The sequence below is a fragment of the Fundulus heteroclitus genome, chromosome 18 (genome assembly GCF_011125445.2).
Source record: "Fundulus heteroclitus isolate FHET01 chromosome 18, MU-UCD_Fhet_4.1, whole genome shotgun sequence".
NCBI lineage: Eukaryota > Metazoa > Chordata > Actinopteri > Cyprinodontiformes > Fundulidae > Fundulus > Fundulus heteroclitus.
The window spans coordinates 2,425,703-2,445,892 of NC_046378.1; the positions used below are offsets into that span (position 1 = coordinate 2,425,703).

Below are 20,190 nucleotides of genomic sequence, written 5' to 3' on the forward strand. Positions count from 1 at the left end.
TTGTGTCTGGTGTTAGCATCAGCTGCTGTGAGACTGTCTTACTGCCTTAATATATCACTACTGAGGTGAGACCAACAATGTTGAATGGCTTAGAGACAGTGGCATTGAAGGACAGGGGACAGACATCTGTTCTTGTTTCATCTTATGTTCTTTTAAAAGACCTTAAAACTTTACATTTCTAGTTCACAAGTCATCATACCTTCATTCTGTTGTTAAAGAGCTTTCCTGACTGCTGAAAGCAACCAGTCTTTTGTTGCTTTTGGATCAGCCAAGTCTTTGATTGTTCAAGTTTTTCTGGATCGATGTAAATGAAAGACTGAGCTTTAGAGAAAGCTCTCAGAACAAAAGCAGTCAGCCTGTGGAAAAACAAGAAAATTTAGCATTTACCGAGCAAAGCTGATAATAAGATGAGAGAAATTGCAATAAAATAAAGTCAAATTTTTGTTTTGTGATATTTTTCACTGGCAATGAATACATAAGTTAGCAAACAGATGTTAAAAAGAAAAAAAAAATAACACTGAATTCCTTGTTTATGGAGCAAGTTTATGTTGATGAAATACTCAAAGAGCAATTCGGAATCAGAATCAGCCCTATTAGTGATGATCGCATGCACAATCAAGGATTGTGACTTCAGTTACTGGACTTTCATAATCTGGATTAGTACTCACTGGCATTTTGGATTGGTTTTTCTAGGTCCCTATTGTTGATGAAAATCACATGTGGTTTGTGAATAGTCTGTGCCTCTCCAAACCACAAGCACACATGTAGAATTTCTCAGAGGCTCATAGACATGCAGGAGACTCCTTCTCAATCTTTGCATATTTCTTGTCATTTTCTTTTTCCTCTACTCTATTTTTGTAACCTTTTCTCAGTTTAAATGTTTTGCCTTGTCTTTTTCTCTTTTTTCTTCCTCTTTATTTTTCCGTTTCTGTGTCCATCAAACTTGAAATAATCCCAAAAGAATATCTAATAAATTTTTTGCATATAAATGGTAAACGGCTTGTACTTGTATAGTGCTTTAACTAGTCTTGATGACCTCCAAAGCTCTTCACACTACAGTTTAGTCATTCACCCTGACAGTGGTGAGCTATGTTAGTAGCTACAGCTGCCCTGGGGCAGACTGACAGAGGCAAGGCTGCCGTACAACGGCACCACCGGACCCTCTGACCACCACCAGCAGGCTTTGCTGGTGAAGTGTCTTGCCCAAGGACACAACAACGGGGACAGTCAGAGCTGGGGATTGAACAGGCAACCTGCCAATTGTAGGTTGAACTCCTTAACCTCTGCGCCACCATTGCCCTAATGGCCTTATAATTCAAGCAGAACACTAACAAAAGCAGTAAGACTTCACTTGTGAAAGCAAATCTGTTTTGGGCATTAAGACAACAATTCTTAGTACTACACTACCAGACAGGACAGGTTAAAAAAAAAAAAGTGATTTTACTTTCTGGGAAGTGTTGCCTTGCTGTGCACCTAACATCCAAGCTACATCTGTTTTCAGCAGCTCATTTAAAGTTGGAGAGTCTGTGACAAATTAGGTGTGCGTCTGCCAATATAGGTCACCATACAAAGCACTCAGTTCAGTTCTGTCTTGTTTGAGGGGCTGTTTGCAGGACCAAAATGCAGACTTCTGATCAGATAGTGTGAGTGAAGTGATTTTATAAATGAAACACAAGGAAGGTAGCAAAGCATTGGCTGAGATTCCAGAGATGACACTCAGTATCACCATGAAGCATAAAATAAAAAAAAGAAGTAAAGGCCACCCCAAGGCCCCAAAAGCCCCAGTGAAGGCCACAGACCCTGACGCTGGGCCTTTTTTTGCTTTTCCAATTCATAAGGATAGTTTTCTTTACATAAAGCAATGAAAGGGACTTTGATGCAATCAACTGGTTTCCTTATATAGGACATTTTTGACCAATCTTTATAATCTGACCCAATCTGTATAATATGATTGAACTTGACTTTGTAAAGTGCCTTGAGATGACATGTTTCATGATTTGGCGCTATATAAATAAAATTGAATGGAATTGAATTGAATTGAATTGAATTGAAAGCCATGTAAAGTGACTTTCAATTCTTTACAAGATGCATATTTAAACATTGTCTGGTTCCTTCTTAAGCCTCTTGGTGATCTGCTACAGGGTAAAACTTCAGTGTTATAGCATGCAATGGTACTGTAACCATTTCTTGCTCATGCATGGTTATTCGGACAACCACAAAACTCAAACAAGCCCTTGCTGTATTACATATGTGCTTTTTAAGATACACATTTCCTCATCTTACAATTTAACCCTGTGGTGGTGTGATTCTTGGGGACCGGGACACTAGTGGAGCATTTGAAGCAGAAGGGATCCTCACACAGGACCAAAAACCTTCAGAGACTCTGTGAGGCTGGTCTGTCCCAAAGGTCAGTATGGTGTACATACATAAGGACAGAGCGGACTGGAGCAGGTTAGAGCAGAACAAACCCTTTCCTGGGACACGAGTCTGGTTCTGTAGCCTGTTCTCATTCTTGCAAGAAATTATTAAATTCTGACTTTGATAAGATCAGTAATCTCTTTCTCGGTAATTAATGAAGGTAACATGAGAGCTTTTATTTCAGTGGTGCAGGAAGATACCCTGCCTTAGTCTGAACTAAGGACCGTTACATGTCAGGTCCTTAGTTGTAGATATAATGACTTGTTGTGTGTAAACAGCGTCAATGAGCAATGTGACAGAATGTGTTTAGACTGGTCAGTGATGTTCTCACCAAGTGTTTCCTGGTCCAGTTCCAAATGTGCTGTATGCACCTTCGCTGTCTTTGTAGTTCAGCTGCCTCTGGTAGCCTGTAAAACAACAGGAACATGTTTATACCTGATGCAAGATAAAGATAAGGAATTAACTTTGTGAGTTCCCTGAGAAGAGTTTAATTTTCAAATAGTGGAGAAATCAAATTTATCTTTGTGATTTCTTTGGGTTTTTTGCTACTAATACTTTAACAAAAATTAACAACAACACCAATAAAATTTGGTTTTATTGGTGGTGTTGTTAAATTTTCTGATTTTGAACATAAGGAGAAACAATTATCAGACGAGTGTTTAGCAAAACAGGGTCATCCCACAACTAAGCGGCATGTGGTGGAGCGCAGGTTCTGATTTGTCGAATCAGCACGCACCCTGTTAGAGGTGTCAGACAGAATCCAGCTAACAAAAAAAAAGAAAAAAAAAGAAAAGAAGCAGAGGACGGAAAATAAATTAAAAAAAATTGTCTTATGTTATTGTAACAGGCTAGCAAAAACCTACAAAGAGAATTTCCTCAAACGGTTCCAGCTAACCATGTTGCCACCTTACCTCATCTTTTGCATTACAAGATTCACCAAGAACAACTTTCTGGAACAAAACCCAACATTGTCTTAAAGTCTTAAAGATTTAGTTTTTCGAGATTTCAGAAAAATAAGCCAAATAAGCAGACATGGGGGTAGCAGTAGCTCTATTTGGTTGAGCATATGCTCCTTGGTTGTTCATTTTTAATGTAATTTTTTTGTGATTATTTATTGTTGGATTAAACAGACTAAAATCCAGACAATTCACCAAGACAATCAGACTCAGATGAAAATTTAACTTAATCATTATTCACAGGTAAAAGAAATAAGTAGGTTTGATATTAATTTGCAAATAGAAAACCATCATACAATATGCATCCACATCAGGGTTAGTTAAATACAACTTGCAGTATATTGAAATCTTCCACTATTTCAAAATCAGGTCTATGTATTTTGTCATGATTTGTGCCATTCTGCATTCTACGTCACCCACCTGCACCACTGCAGTCAGATTCAGGCCATGCACCTGTTTCTTGTACTACTTAAGCGAACCACAGCCCCTGAGTCAGAGCCAGATTATGGAAAGCTCTTGCCAGTAGATGTCCAGCCTTTTCCCATCACCACGTCTGATCGCCACATTTCAACCAGCATAGAGCTTTTGATCTCTAGACCATGACCTTGTTTCTGTACCATGATCTGCAAGCTTGTCTAATGTTTTGGATTAGTATGCTGACCTTTTGACCCTGACAGTTTTTTGTGCAAGTTCCCATTGCTGAGTGAGACCACCCAGGGGAAGAAACAAAAGTGATGTTGAGACTGACTTCCATCATTTCAAGGCTACAAACTGTCATTATGTGCATTAAAATGTCACAAAATGCAATATTATACATAGTCTGCATAAATATAACACTGCCCTTTTGTAAAATAATGATAAATCAAATATAAATCATAACCAATTGCATTTTTAGATACATTTTTGTGTGCTTCTCAATTCATAAAGAAAGACACAGCTATTGTTTTGAGCTAATGAAACTTCATCATTCATCCTTTGTCTCATAATTAATGTCATTAAAGAAATTAATGTCTCACCAGCAGCATTAAAATAAAATGTTTTTACTTGCACAGTTTAATAATGAAACATATTCTGTTTGGAGTGTATGATTCTTATGCTCGGCTATAAATAGGAATGAGACCTACCGCTAGTTAGGAAGTTGGAAGCCTTTGCCTTAATGGCTGGAGTCAGCTGCTGTGAACTTTGCAGATATTCAATGATATAGATGTTGGGAGCCAGTAGTGCCATATTCTGCTCCCCACATCCATACGGCATCTGCAGCAGGCCATCCAGATTCTGCAGGGCGCGTCCGAGAATGTCGCCTGTGCAAAAACATATAAACAAAGTCATTGCATCTGACTGACTGTGAGGCCTGTTTTTGATAGTTTGAGAAATATTTAGCAAGTTTAAAAAATGGTAAAGATGTTTATTGCAATATAGCAGCACGACTGGAGGATAAGCAGACAACTGGAGAAACTGTGTTCAGTTGACTGAAGCAGTTTACCTAGGACAGATACCGCAGTACGGCCAGATCCATCAATCACATTTTGAGGCAGCTGTAGTTCGGTTTCTTCAGTCAAAGCTTCCCCTGAGTTTCCACAAAAACAGTCATAAGTTATGAGTAATAAACCTAAACAGAAGGGCAGTTTCAAAACAGAGATTATGGACCTGGTCCAGTGAACCATGAATGCTTTAATGAAAATTCTAAAACTGTAATGTTTCTAAAACTGTTATCCCAGTTTTCTGTCTGGTCATAGACATACAACTAATACTGGAGTTGTATATGTTGTATATGCTGTATATGTGGAGTTGTATATGTCAAAAGAACTATCCAATCAATCCAATTGTGAGATGTCAAGTTGGATCATGTTTTTGACGCATGCAGTTCACTTTTGATGTGCTTCTGAGTGGTACATGAGAAAATAGCTTTTGATGTAATGCTAGTGTTGTCAAGGTGTGGAATTGTTCAGGAACCAAAGTACAGCAGGAGCGACGCAGAGGCATAATGAAGAACAACACTCTAATAATGAACTGAAACTTAGAAACACGAGCAAAGCGCAGAGGAAAGGGAGAAAGCAAAATATGAGATAGCTGGGGGGGAAATTTAAACCTTTTTCTTTTCATATATATATATATATATATATATATATATATATATATATATATATATATATATATATATATATATATAAATGGTGGTTGACCACTAAGTCAACCACTATGACTTAGTGGTTGATGATGTCTCTGTGACAGGTTGCATCTGACAGTTTATGACTTTTAAGTATTTGTTCCTCCATCCATTTTCCAAAATGCTTAATCCCAGGGGTTGCTGGTGCCTATCTCCAGCGTTCACCGAGCAAGAGGCGGGGTACAACCTGGACAGGTTGCCAGTCTGTCGCAGGGCAACACAGAGAGACAAACAGGACAAACAACCATTCACACCTAAGGACAATTTGGAGAAGCCAATTAACCTAACAGTCATGTTTTTGGACTGTGGGAGGAAGCTGGAGTACCTGGAGAGAACCCACACATGCAGAGGGAGAACATGCAAACTCCATGCAGAAAGACCCAGGGTGTACTCGAACCCTCTTGCTGCAAGGCAACAGCGCTACCCACTGCGCCACTATGCAGCCCATGTATTTGTTCCTGTTTATCCTTATGTTTTTCTGCCACATATCATCACAGATATTCCATAATCTCCGGCAAAAGGCCCAGGCGGATGCTGGAAACTGTCATGTCTGATAAACGTGTGGCCAGGGCCCGATCTGTATCACAGCGAAATAATCTGGAAGTCCTCAGCACCAGAATGTTCTGTGATACATAGAGGAGGAGGATCTGGGCCTCTGAGGCCTTTGGAAAATGCTGGTTTAGTCACAGCAGAATGGTTATGTGAAGAGGATGTCATCTGTAGACCAATCTTAAATACTAAATTCATGTTGTGAGAAAATTCCAGAAAAGGGACTTTTGGGCTTTGTTTATTAATTATTTTCACTTTTAGTTTAAAGTGTGTGGCTGGCCAAAGGGAGTAAATCTTTATCAGTTCAGACTAAGCCACTTTATAGAACAGCATTAGATTTAACAGTGTTAAAAATGCACAAAATGTTTCGATAAGTCCAAAACCATCCATGGCAGCATGTTTTGTCTGGTGATCAGATTATGTATGCAACTGTAGGAAATGCTTAGGGAGAGGATGCTCAAGAGTTATGAACGTAAGTCAGGATCTATTCCTACTGTTGGATATTATATGAACTTACAAGTTGCTAGAGCTGTGAAAAGCAGTTACTGAAAAAGATAACAGATGATTCGTAGAGATCTGAAATTGTACTGATCTGTACCATTTCTCTTGCTTTTTTAGATTAAACGTGTATATATTCTGTTTCAAGAGTCATTTCCTACTAAAGATGTTACTTATTCAATGAAGACTGATTCTCCAGGGTAAAAGGACCAGCAGGACGCAGAGGTGCCTAACCACCGACATTAACATTAACATGGTTATCATTAACATTACACTATTGTAGATGTACAATAATGTGATGTGGATACAAAAATGTTGACTTCCAAAATTTGTCATTTGTATCTTCTTTATCAGAAATTTGTGAAAGTATACAAAGTGTATTCTTGGTGTACACCATACTGACCTTCAGGACAGACCAGCCAGTTGTGCGTCTTTGTTACTTCGACACCTTCAGCCTAAGAGAAAGGCGATAGTCAAACTTAAAGATGTAACATTTTTCCTTGTTACAGCACACAGGCTTAAATCGGTGGCAACTAGACTTTCATTCAGTTCTTTCTGAAGACATTTTGACACCTATCCAGGAGTCTTTGTCAGTTCTGGTGGCTCGCACTTGAGCAACCTGTAGTTGGAGCACTGCTGTTTTTAAAGGACATGGAGGCCCATCCTCCTAGGCACATTCTAAGTCACTAACACAGAGGAGAAAACAAAGACAAGCAAAAACACATATGGACACATAATTCTCCTGAGTTTCTCAGAAACTCAGGAGAATTTTCTCCAAACACAACATACCAGTAAATTTCAAACCTAATAACACCCTCAGAAAAAATCTGGTTCATCCCAAAGACAGGACACCCAAACCACAGCTGAGCGGTGTTGTGTTTGCGGTCCAATGCAGCGAGGACTGCTCAGACTCCTACATTGGAGAAACTAAACAACAGCTACATAAACGCATGGAACAGCAGAGGAGGGCCAGCAACAGGGGCCAGATTTAGCAGTTCACTTGCACCTCAAGAACAAAGGAAATTATTTTGATGACAACAATGTCATTGCAACAAAGTTCTCCACATGATGGGCAGAATGTTACTGTGTGCTTTCTGCAGATGTAATTCATATAATCCACACAAGAGGTACTTGTTTTACTGTCCTCTTGGGAGGGACAGACCTGGCATCTTTTCCTCTTCTTTTCACCTATCTCCACTTGATGTTGGTTGGGTGACCTGAGCTTGACCTTTTCAATTGTAGCTGCTGCTGCTGGGGATCGAGCTAGCCTGGCTCGAGTCTGCATCTTGGGTGTGACAAGTGCTTTGCCGAGGTCTTCCAGGAAAAGCCGACGTCGATACAATTTGCCGGCATTCCATTGGTGGTTGATTTCAGTCCACAGGACATAAGCATTGTATGCAGACACGTCCAAACTGTTATAGAAAGTCACCAAAGGCCAACGGGCAGTCTTGCGCTGGCAGCTGTATGTGGCCGTTTCTGTTCTGTCTCTCTTCGAGGTCGGTCGTGTTTCTCTTCTCTCCACTCCTTATCCGCCCTGCCCCCCTCTCCGCTTCTGCTTTCGTTTTGTGTTTCCGTGTAATTTCTTCATAGCAACCGAAACCTCGGAAGCCAAAGCTAAGGAAATTATGGATCTCGTCAGCTGGTCTCTCAATGCTATTGATCAAATTTTTGAAGCTGGAAAGCAAAAGAACGGGGAGCATGCCTGTGCCGGTGGGAATTTTTTTTGCGGGATACACCGTGGATCCGTCGGAGAAATGGTCCACGGTGTGCCTCTCAAGTCTTTCTGTCGAGGACGTCGAAAAATTGTTACGAATATGTTCGGATTTATGACACTTGGATTTCCTCTTTTTGGATTCGGAGGATTTCTGATGTATCAGCAACTTCAGAGACTGCTGGCAGTGAATATGACCTTGATGAGGCTGCCGGCGGCTTACGACGCGATCACTAAGTCGGTAAATAAACAGAACAATAAGCTTAATAAACTGGCTGCGGTGGTTGAACTCAGAGGTGAGATGGGATAGAATCTGGAAGTGAAAACGTGAAAATAGCCCAACTAATTTGGAATATTGGATCCTGGAGCCACTGATGAAAAGACTTTAAAGCTGAAGGAAAAGTTGTTTCAGCTTGTTCTCTTAACAAAATGTGTTATCAAGTATCAAGGACACTTGCCTGCCGGACGGCGTTCATGGACATACAATACTCCACACAACTTGCACACACAACTGATGCTCATTTATCTCATGAACTCTCATGAACTCACACGCGACTAATCTCCAATGAGACTACTACACGTGTCTCGTTTATGTCTGTGCTTCTCGTGTAATTAGTTTTTTTTTGTCGGATATCTCAAACTGTACCGTGAGAGGATAGGGTGTGATACATCTGTCTTTTTTTCTCTCCTTACCCATTGTGAAAATCTATCATTCCATAGGTCTAAGGGCTGCGACCTGTGGGCACCGTGTGAGGCGGGGTCCGGCCCAGTTTGGAGGAATGCGCCTAACAGCTGTGCCGAGATGGCAGTGGCCGACTGGCTGTGTTCCTTGGCAACGCAAGGCCTCAGTCAATCGCTCCCCCAAAATGTTTGTTTATGTATGTGATGGACGGTTGTACTGGGACTGAAATTTAAATTACAATGCAAATTGTAGTTGACAATAAAGATTGATTGATTGATTGATTTATTGATTGATTTATTGATTGATTGATCCTCATCATAGAAAAATGTATCATCTGGATCAAAATAACATTGTCTTCTGATTCTGAAAGATTCTCAGTGTCTCAGAAACTTCTTCCTCTACATTACTATCCCAGTTCAAAATTTGTGATAAAGCCTCGTCAGCTGTAATCCTTCGGGAGCTCATTTTTGGTGAGTTTGTCATTAAGATGACGTGAGAGCAGTGACAAGGACTAGTGTGAGAAAGTTCCCTCCCTTCACACACCTGGGTCTGGGTCTCAGAGGCAATCAAAATAAGTAAAGTACATGAAAGAGATGTTTTTATTTTGGATCTGAACGGCTACTTAACCACATTAAAATGTCCGGGTCAAAATGACCCGCAACGTCATCTTTGTATACATACTCTGCACAGACCGCACACACTGCACACACACTCCACTAAGTGACGAGATTTTACACACAGGTTCATGTCCCCAGTTGAGCAAAAGTCACAAAATTTCATGAAGAAAAAAAAGGATAACCAGCACTTTGATCAACACAAAAACTGAAATGGGTCAAATTGACCTGTAACATCCAGGGAAAACCCCAGGATTAGATGGAATACCTATTGAGGTTTATCAAGTATTTCATGAAGAGGTTAAGAAACCATTACTGGCTAGTTTTAATTATTCATATATAACAGGTTTTTTCTCAAACTCTCGAACAGAAGGTCTTATTTCCCTGCAGGGGAAACAGGAAGCAAATGGCCAGTATAAAGACCCAGCATATGTAATAAATTGGAGACCAATAACACTTGTTATAACAAAGTTATAATGCTAAGATCCTGGCAAAATATTTGGCTAAAGTCTGTTTTACCAAATATTATTCACCAAGACCAATCAGGTTTCTTACAAGAAAGAAATACAGGAAAAAATATTAGACAGTTAATAGAAATCATAGAAAATTATTATACGGAGAATAAAAAAGGATTAATTTTTGTTGCCGACTTAGAGAAGGCATTTGACAAAATTAGCGTAGATTTTATATGTAATGGTTTAGCTTTTTAAAATTTTGCAATCTCAATATTACACTGAGTAAAGACGCTATATAACAAAACTAATTGCAGAATTATAAATAATGGACACATCTCGAGGACAATACCTTTACTAAGGCTACGTTCACACTGCAGGCCTTGATGCTCAATTTAGATCTTTTTGTGAAATCGGATATTTTGCTTGTCCGTTCACATTTCCAAATATATGCGACTTGTATGTGATCTCCTGTGTGAACTGCATTCATAAGCCTAAGTTGACCCGCATGCACAGTAGAGGCTGTGATGACGTCATACGTAGCAAGCGTGCTCATTGTTTGCGGAAGTAAACATGGATCGTAATGCTGCAGCGTATCTTGCGTTCTTTATGTTATTCTCCGACCGGAGCCAGCACATTACCAATGTAATCTTTTTCAGAAGATCGAAAAGGAAGAGAGAAAAATTTTAGTTATGGGAGCGGCTTTACTGATACGGACTTCATTCATAATTTTCGAATGACAAAGGCAACATTTATGTGCGTCTGAACGGATCTTTTTAGCGCTCTCACGTAAAAACATACATCTTCGGCGGCCATAGCAGCGAGTAAACGCCTTGCTGTGGGGCTGTATTGACTTGCAACAGGTGCTTGTTACCGCACAATAGCCAACCTCTTTTTTTTTTTTTTGCCAACCTCTTTGGCATAGCCAGGTCCACCGTTAGTGATGTTTGTTAAGTATCAATGACGTGTAGGTCGGATGAATGCGACTTGGCCATACAGACACAGGTCGCATTTGAAAAGTACAGATATGTATCGGATTCAGGACCACATATCCGAGTGGCCTGGGTCGCATTTTAAAAAAATCCGATCTGTGTTGTTCTGACTGTCATGATAAGATCAGATACAGGTCGCATATGGGCAAAAAAATCGGAATTGGGTCACTTCAGGCTACAGTGTGAACGTAGCCTGAGAGGTCTAAACAAGGGTGGCCTTTGTCTCCATACTTATTCATTATTGCAATGGAAATATTGGCGAAAAATAGATTCTCACTTAGTATTACTTTCTTTAAAACATTTATTCAGCATTTTTTAACTCCAGAAAGTTATATGGATGAAACCGATAATGAAGCCAGAAAACCTAAAAATAGATGTGAAGTTCTCAAATGTTTATTCTGAAAATTTAATTTTGTGGATGAATGAATTCATTCAATGTGGGTGAATGAATGTGAATAAATGTGAGTGGGGGTGAGGGCAGGCAGTGTGGGTGGGAGGTTTTTGGGTTGGTACATCAACTGTGTAAATGTATCCTGTGCTGTTATTTATGTTGATTTAATAAAAAAAAAAAAATAGGTGGATAGGTGTCGAAATGTTTCCTGAAAGAACTGAGCAAAAGTCCAGTTGCCTCCGATTTAAGTCTGTTTGCTGTTAAGATGACCCAGATAACTGAGGATTTGCACAGGCATTTTTCATTTTTAGTTTTTAATGTATTAAGAAGCCAGTGAGGATTTTGGTGTTTTTTTAAAACAAATTTTAAATTGTTTGTTCAGACCAACCTTTACAATAAGAGGACGGGTTACAACATCGATGCGGCCTCTTTCTGGAATGCTCACTATCTCGTTGTCACAAGAAGCGTGAGATGGAACGGCCTCAGCAGTCACAGTGACATTCACAACCCCTAAAAAACATCAACAAAGATTCTGTGCTCTTCTGCAAAAATCAAATCCGTTTGTGGCCGAGTTGGATCTTACTGGTTTTGTATAGATTAAACACGGGTTCTGAAGGGGAACGGAGATCGATTATCCCAGTTTATCGGCCTTAAGGAATAACTAACATTTAAAGTTGTAAGAATAAAGGTTGCTTCCCCACCTAAGGCTGTGGGAGTCATGGTCCAGCTGAGGGTCTTTCGCTCGTTGGTACACAGACAAGATGTGTACTGGTCCCCAGAGAGGGGTGAAAGGCTGTAATCTGAGGAGTCGGCTGCAGTCACTTTAACCTGTTAGAAAAAACAGATTCAACATTTTTGAACTTAGATTATTCTGTCATTTAATGCACTTAACCTGTTTCCTTGAGAGTTAAATGTTGCTTGGTTCTTTTGGTACGATAAGTTACTTGTCAGGTGGCTTTTTTTCTTTCCTACACTTTTAAATGCCACTAATTCTATGTTTCTCTATGTCTATGCTGGTTTCATTTTAAAATCAGAGTTAAGTTTTCAAATTAATTAGCATTTTCCCGAGGTCTCACTTTTTGTTTGTTATGGTTGTGTTTTTTCAACTTTTCCAGAGTACTAACACACAGTGAGCAGCATTCTTTACTGCATAATTTACATGCTACATTTTTTTTAATATTTCATTTCTATTTAAATCTTCTTGCTAGCTTCCGCTTATAACTCTATTATACATCAGCCCTGCATCTCTAAGGTCCATAAACCATTGCACATTACTTGTATCACATGTTGACATAACTGACAGGGTATGTAGTGTGATCTCCAGAAACTGTAGGCTGTCATGGATTGTTTGGACCGTTCCTGAATGCACATTTTGCAGAGAGATAATATGTAAATCCCCACTCAGACTGCCTCATTTGCATTCGGTGTGCACACACCATAATCAGAAAGGGCATTTCACAGTGAATATTGCTATTCAGAGTTGTGTAGTAACTAGTTACATTTACTCAGTTATATTAACTTTAACCTTTTGAAGAAAATGTACTTTTAGGACTACTTTTACTGCATTGTACTTTTTATTTTATTTTAAATGAGTAATATTAATTAAAAAGTACCACTACTATTACTTGAATAACATTGTTTGCTACTCTACCCATCATGACTAACTTCATTGGACAATGAACATATTTGTTTTAACCAAAAATACAGCAGAAAGACACACACCTACGGCTTATGTTAAAGTGAGACTTCCTGTTTGTACAAAAGCTTTGTTGTTTTAATGTTGTTTTTTATCTGCTGAGATCACAGCGATTTGGAGGTCAGGTGAACATACAGTAAACAGTAGATATTGTCATTGGATGTACTTTACACTGTTCTAACATATTGTATATTATTGTAAATTGTGTTTCATTTTAGTCTCTGGAGTACCAGAATCTGCACATATCTTAATATATATGTCTGTCTGATTACATCATTTTTAAATATTATATCAGATGTTATGCTTAGTTACTCCGTACTTAAGTAGTCTTCTTACCAAAAACAGTTTTGCTCTTGAGCAATTTCTTGAATGACAACTTGTTATTTGAGTAAAAATGTGTTCAAGTAGTGCTATTCTTACTTTAACACAATTTTTGGCAACTTGATCCACCTCTGTATGCAGTTTTAAAATACTTTCACAAATAGACTTCCCTTTAGGCTAATGGAGAGTTTTTGTTTTTCTGGCCACAGCCAATTGCTTCCATTTTCTGGTACATTGCTTGTCCTAAACAAAGTCAGACTAAACACAGGATAATGAACGGGTACTATAGAAAACCTTTTTACAGCTAAACTTTATAGTGTTAGCATGATTACAAAAAAATATGCTAAGATGCTAAGTTTTGGTAGATTTCATGTAAAATCAACTCTTACCATGATGCATTTAGTCAGGTAGTTGAAGACAGTTGCCTTCAGCTCAAAGTTCTCCCCTCGGATGATGGAGTATGGCAGCGTGAGCTCCAGGAAGAAGGGCTGGAAGACGGTGAGCTTCTGACGAGGAGCCAAACCAAAACCCTGAGGGGATAAACAGAAAGTCTCCGTCTCCCAGGTGGTGATGGTGTCTGGGACAGTGAGGGACACCTCCTTGGTTCCAGAAGATCTGGATCAACAGTTACACAAGTGTATTGTGTTAAATTGTGGATAAAACATAATTAGGAACCCTAGTACACAATGAGCAAGTGTTTTACGGGAGCTACAGTCACCTACTCTATGAGTCTGTGACACACAGATTAATTCTCAGGCCCTAATGTAGGACCTGCGGCATAGATAAATATCTTTAATTGCCCTCATGTATATTGTTGTACACATGGACAAGTTAATTTAGTGTATTCCCATATATTAACACACCAACATTGTGATTAGAAGTAAACTTAAGGGGTATTATCTTGCTGAAATCAAACACTATCTTTCCAACAGAGCTGTGAATAGAATATTACTTTAGATATCTTTTTTTTTCTCACAAAAACGTAAATATATATATATATAAAAAGTAAGAATAAAAGAGTGTACTACAAGGGTAAAATAACAACATAAGAAAAAAAAATGCTTTGCAGAGATTTGAAATACCAGAGTCACACTCGAAGAAATATGCAACTAATTGGAGGACAATTAAAAAATGCATAGCATGTGCATGTTTGTCCATCAAAAACATACTGCAAGCTTCTTACAAGAAAGTAAATCTGATGAGATGATATTTTTATGATCAATGTTTTTCAAAATATTTCTGAACAAAATCTTTTTTGCCTCAGAGTCTTACCCAATTTCCACAAGGTCCCATATCCAGGTCTCAGGGAAGAACTTGCGAACAGTTTCTACTGGTCCAGAATCCATTTGAGGGCTTGATCCAACATCAAGCGCCATAGCTACTGGTGAACTCATTCTGTTCAACTGAATACCCCTCTCTCCGTAAAAGCCTTTATAGAAGTAGAAGAAAGTTAAACAGATGTGAATGACCAGTGGTACACCTTCTTTTTTTAAGGTATATTATTTTACTCTTACACTTGACAAGTCAAAAGTTGTAAAAATACCTCGATGATATTCTCTTCCCCTGAATTTGACACAATTGGGAATACCCATCGCCAAATTTGTCACTGTTTTCAGTCCCACATTCTACATAGCAAAATGTACATAGAACAACATTTTAAAAGAAGGCCACATGTAAACATTTAATATGCTTTGTACTTTCTGATTGCTGTATACTTAGTACCTGGAAGAATTTTCTGGGATCTGTTTCTTCACCCACATAAGGTAAATATCTCTTTGTTCTCACATTCACACACTTAATAGGATCTTCGACCTGATATGGTATGAATGTATGTTTCCTGACAGGCAGCATTTGAAAAATCTGAAAAGAAAAACATGGTTTAAAGTGGAAATTGTTCTGTGTTTTTTCTTTGGTTCTAACTCAGAGGGCAAAATTATTTCAAATACATCCCTGTTATAGCAAAACATATAAGGTATCCATCTGAAGAATGCTAAATGTTACCCTGTCTTCATTCAATGTCTGTCCAGGCTCCTTGATGAGGACGCTCTGATCGATGGCACTGACACCACACAGGGAATCGGGCTGGGCTGTCAGCTGCAGCTTGGTGTCCTCTCCTGGGACAGCTGAAGATGGAGAAAACTCCAACGAAACCTGACAAGCAACGCGTGATTTATACATAACATTATTTACCCAATACATACCTTTATCAAGCTAATTATTTTTATATAGCAACCTTACAGATGTCAAATAAAACTAACTTTTACTTTGCATTGTATGAACTAAAACAATTGATAAAACATGCTTAACATGAATTATGTTGCTTCCTTAGAAATAACTGAAGGACTGTATCAGGATTACAACACTAGTGTCTTTTTTTTATTTGTTGCAACTTGTTCTTTTTTCTGCAGACCTTATTACTGAAGCATTTTTCTGTAGAGAACTCAGCATTGTGAGCAATCACACTCTCGCTGGGCAGGACAGCGTAAGCCACAACCTGGATCACAGGTGCCATGTCTGGAGACACATTCAGCCTTATGGTCACCTCGCCCTCATTCACTGCAAAAAAAAAAAAAAAAAAAATCCATCCATCCAAGTGTTGAACATATAACGTCATAACATAATATCTACTCAAACATTGTTGCTTATTATGCATATTTGTATATTTTTAAAGTGCATGATATGTGTTAACAAAATTTAAAGCAGCGAAAAGTAAAAAATGTTATCTTAATATATGCTCTTTTAAGTCCCTGTGATGGTAATGTAAGTGTGAGATTATTAAGGAGTCTGTCATCTCCCCCTACTGTTTCTTGCCGGAAACCATGCTTACAACTTTCTATGCCACGACCCGGTGGCAGTGTTGCGTCTGTGTTCTCCTTCTCGCGGTAAGATGAACAGCTACTGCTGCCCAATGTAAGGTCATTGGCATTAATAGCAGAACGCCCCTCACTGCGCTACTCACACAGGTGATCAATTTTGGATTTAGGAGATCTATGACAAGGCAAAGAAAATCTTTGTCCGAAAAAGAAAGGAAGCGAAAATGTAAATTGGATCAGGACAGGACTTTGAGAGTGACAGTGTGCCGTAGCTGTGGGGTGCGGGGCACGTGGAGGGCAGTCAGTGTTTACAACAGTGCTATTTTCAAATGGTCCTGTAGGGGTGTGCCACTCAAAATGTACTTAGTGCTGCATTAAGTACTGAAATTAATTCATTGAGATGTGCCTGTAAACTCTAGTGTTTGGTTTTGTGTTTTTTTCTGACTATAAACTTTATCAAACATAAACAAGCTGAATAAATAAACACTGTTGTTGTACGTTGGACATAGGAATACACTAACATATGAATCCAAATCTGAAAAGAAATGTGTTGATTCTATGAACATGTAGTGTCACTCTTCACATACCTGGTTTATCTTCCACTTGAACTTGTTTTTGTCCTGCACTGCCAATAGTTCCTCTAGATAAGATCTGTGGAATTTTTGAGAAATGAATGCCATACATGGTTGTTTGGCAAAGAAATAAGCAAGCATACTGTCTGTTTCTGTGTTGCCCTAAAAGACTGGTGACCTGTCAAGGTTGGTTCACACCTCTCACCCAGTGGCTTCAGGAGACAGGTAAGATCTTGGCTGCAGATTTGTCAGTGCTCTATTGGACTGACAGCAGGCAACTGATTTGTGCTTTGTGGTATAGGGCAGTGTCCTGCTGTAGCTATCAGAAGATGGATACACTTTGGTCATAAAGAGATGGAGACGGTCAGCCACAATGCTCAGGCAGCCTGTGGCGTCTAAACAATGCTCAGCTGTTAATATAAAACAAGATGTAAGACTGTTTTGCAGTTTACACTAAATTCTGATCCTACAAGTGGCACAGCTGAAATCGAGATTCATTGAACTACTTTGTCCAACCTGTTCTTCACTATGTGAATTGTAGCCTCGGTTTCCTGTGCTTAGGGGAGCAGAGGTCGTATTCTGCAGTTTGGTTGCAACCAGTCATTACTTGCACAAGTTTTGCAGTCCTACTATTTCAACACAGTCTACCCAATTCCCCCAGATAATAAAAGTAATTTCTGTCTCTCTGGATATTTTCTCTTTGCTTAACCATTCACTTTCACCGTATCAGATAGTTGTTAGTGAGAATTTTAACAAATCAGCATTTTCTAAAATACTTAGACCAATGACCATCCCACATAAAGTCACTTACATCTCATTTCCTCCCCATTCTCATGCTTGATTTGAACTTCAACAAGTCATGTGCTTGACTGAATTGGTGGTGTAGCTAAATAACTTCTGTAATATTCAGCTGAAAAATTTAATTGTCTGTTCAAAGGAAATACTAATGCTTTGTGAAACCACCTTTTGGCTCAGTTTCATCATCCAGTATTTGTGAAGAGACATTTCTGTTCAATTTGTAAAAAGCTGACAAAGGATCAAAATGATTTCACAGTACACAGGTATTAGTTGAGCAAAGGGTACAAAGAGATCCACAGCAAAATCCCATGGTAGTTAATAATTGGAGACAATAAAAGTTATATTAACAGTGGTGACGTCACAAAAATGGGATTTTCTTCAAAACAAATGATGAAGATGGGTCGGGAGGCTGCCAAGAGCCCAGCATTGACACTGAAAGAGCCTTAGGAGTTTTAGTTCAGTACTGGTTGTGTCCTCCAAGTGACAACAGTCTCCTGTATTATCCATATGCCTGGAAAAATGAGTAGGTTTACAAGACCAAACCCTTTTCCTCCAAATAAAACATCCTGGTCAGAATAAAATGTGCCAAAAGTTTGTCGGAAAATGTTTTCTGATTAATCATCTGTTTCAAATCACACCCCATTTAACTAAAACCTTACTGTCATGGTCTCAGGAAGACTTTTGATCCACATGCAGAAATCAACCACAGCCCGCAGAGTTTTTGTAAGAGTGATTGATTATTAATTAAACAGTTGTTTTGCAGACTTTGGGAGAAACAGATCAGCTGAGTCTAGGAAGAGAAGGACCGCTTAGTGAATTTAATGAAGATAATTATGACAGATCATTCTGAAGAATGTGCTGACCAAGGTGACTTTTATCAATGGTAAAAGTTAAATCAGAAGGGGAAAGGTGATTTAGTGATGTGAGTAGTTCTGAGGTGAGTTGGTATCATGGAGATTACCCAGTTTGGATTTAAGTGTAAGAGGTTGTGACAGGAGTTTAGCAGAGAGCATTGAAGAGCGAAATGGCATGATGACTATGGAAGATGAAGGACCATGGGATTTGACCAAGGGTGGCTTTAATGGAGGTTAATGTCATAGAGGTTTTCTTGAAGGTTGACCCAAAAAAGATTTGGTAGCCAAGGAATAATAAGCGGGTAGGTTAATCATCAAGCAAAGGCTGGGTTGTCTCACAGTCCCATTTATCTTCATCAAGCTCATGAGCAGATTGCCATCAGGAGTGCACTCCAGTGGTCACACCCTCAAGCAAAGATCCTGCGCTCAGGAAAGACCTCACACTTACATTCTAAAGACTCTCAACCAAGGATCACAACACATACCCTGAGTGCCAAGCTCTGAGGTTACTTTTTTCAGAAGTAGCTAAAAAAAATTCAAGGTGAATTCAATTATAAACAATTCTAATTACCAATTAGTTCTGACCCAACCCCATGTGAATTAGGAATTATATGTATTTAGTAGTGTCACTATGAGTCCCAGTATGTATAAAGGACAAAAGAAAGGCTGTACATGAAAAAATATGAAGTTTAGGAATGGCTTAGCCAGAGTCCAGAACTTAGTCTGATGAAAACCCTGTTGGGTCACCTCAAATCCGCAGTAGACACAATATATCCTCAGAATACTAGATGCTATGACTTTTGTGAGATAGACCAAGTCAAGACAGTCTCCTACCAAGAAGACTGAACATTGAAACTGAATCAGAAGGTTTTTAGATCAGGAGTTTTTAGATCAAAGTCTTCTAGTCATATGCATTACACAATACTATGCTGTGCTGAATTCAACTGTACATTTGTACAATCTCACCATCATCTTAAAGCTTGATAAAACAGATCTGACAAACTAAATGTTGACCAGCAACTGTCATAATGGAGTCAGTTTTAAAACTCATTGAGTAATCAATAATTATAGTAACAAGATTAATGACTTACCTGATACATGATATCCACAGATCCCTGTGGTTCACGCACAAAAGTGTAATCTATGATGATGTCCACTTCTTGGTCACAAGGAAGTGTTGCATCACTCGTCTTTATCTTCAAGGAGCTGACTGATTTAGTATCACTAGAAGGAGGTAGGGACTGCTGAACCACATGATTACCTGTCTGAATGTAGACTGTTCTATATGGTGAGTACTCCATAACTGGTGTGGTTGTTATCTGATTATAGAAAAAAAAAAAAACTTTAGAATAAGATGATGGTAAACAGCAGTTTTTACTTTTTAGCAGACTAAAACAGTTTTAGAGGTGTGAATTACTTACACTGAGGCGAATATCTTGACTGAATGTTTCTGTGCTGACAGAGAATGTGGCAAATCCATTGCTGTCAGTTGTGAGGTTCTGCAGTAAGGTTGCAGACCAAACATAGCCCTCAAACAAGTACAGTGGCATGTGACTCATAGGTGTGTCATTGTAGTGAACAGCCTTGACCTGTACAAAATACAATTCTAGGTCAGACATTTTGTGATTACCCACATCAAAAAATTCTAATGTAAAAGGTAACCTGAGTAAATATAGAATGCAGCTTCAAAAGATGATTTCATTCAT

The 20,190-nt window shown here is 38.8% G+C and overlaps 1 protein-coding gene across 2 annotated transcripts in view; it reads right to left on the reverse strand.

Moving 5' to 3' along the window:
• The window catches only part of LOC105921939 (alpha-2-macroglobulin), a 50,613-nt gene that overhangs the window by 18,259 nt on the left and 12,164 nt on the right, over positions 1-20,190 (reverse strand). For both annotated transcript variants that reach the window (XR_004933269.1, XM_036150109.1), the window contains exons 11-26: positions 19,906-20,073; positions 19,576-19,803; positions 16,848-16,911; positions 15,858-16,003; positions 15,449-15,598; positions 15,170-15,307; positions 14,991-15,072; positions 14,720-14,876; positions 13,837-14,062; positions 12,132-12,258; positions 11,819-11,940; positions 6,992-7,043; positions 4,858-4,941; positions 4,499-4,675; positions 2,750-2,825; positions 200-356 (exon numbers count right to left, since the gene is read on the reverse strand). Coding sequence is in view for 1 of the 2 variants with exons in the window: in XM_036150109.1 (XP_036006002.1) it covers positions 200-356; positions 2,750-2,825; positions 4,499-4,675; positions 4,858-4,941; positions 6,992-7,043; positions 11,819-11,940; positions 12,132-12,258; positions 13,837-14,062; positions 14,720-14,876; positions 14,991-15,072; positions 15,170-15,307; positions 15,449-15,598; positions 15,858-16,003; positions 16,848-16,911; positions 19,576-19,803; positions 19,906-20,073 (2,154 nt within the window). In the remaining variant the exon portion in view is untranslated. The remainder of the gene's footprint in view (positions 1-199; positions 357-2,749; positions 2,826-4,498; positions 4,676-4,857; positions 4,942-6,991; positions 7,044-11,818; positions 11,941-12,131; positions 12,259-13,836; positions 14,063-14,719; positions 14,877-14,990; positions 15,073-15,169; positions 15,308-15,448; positions 15,599-15,857; positions 16,004-16,847; positions 16,912-19,575; positions 19,804-19,905; positions 20,074-20,190) is intronic.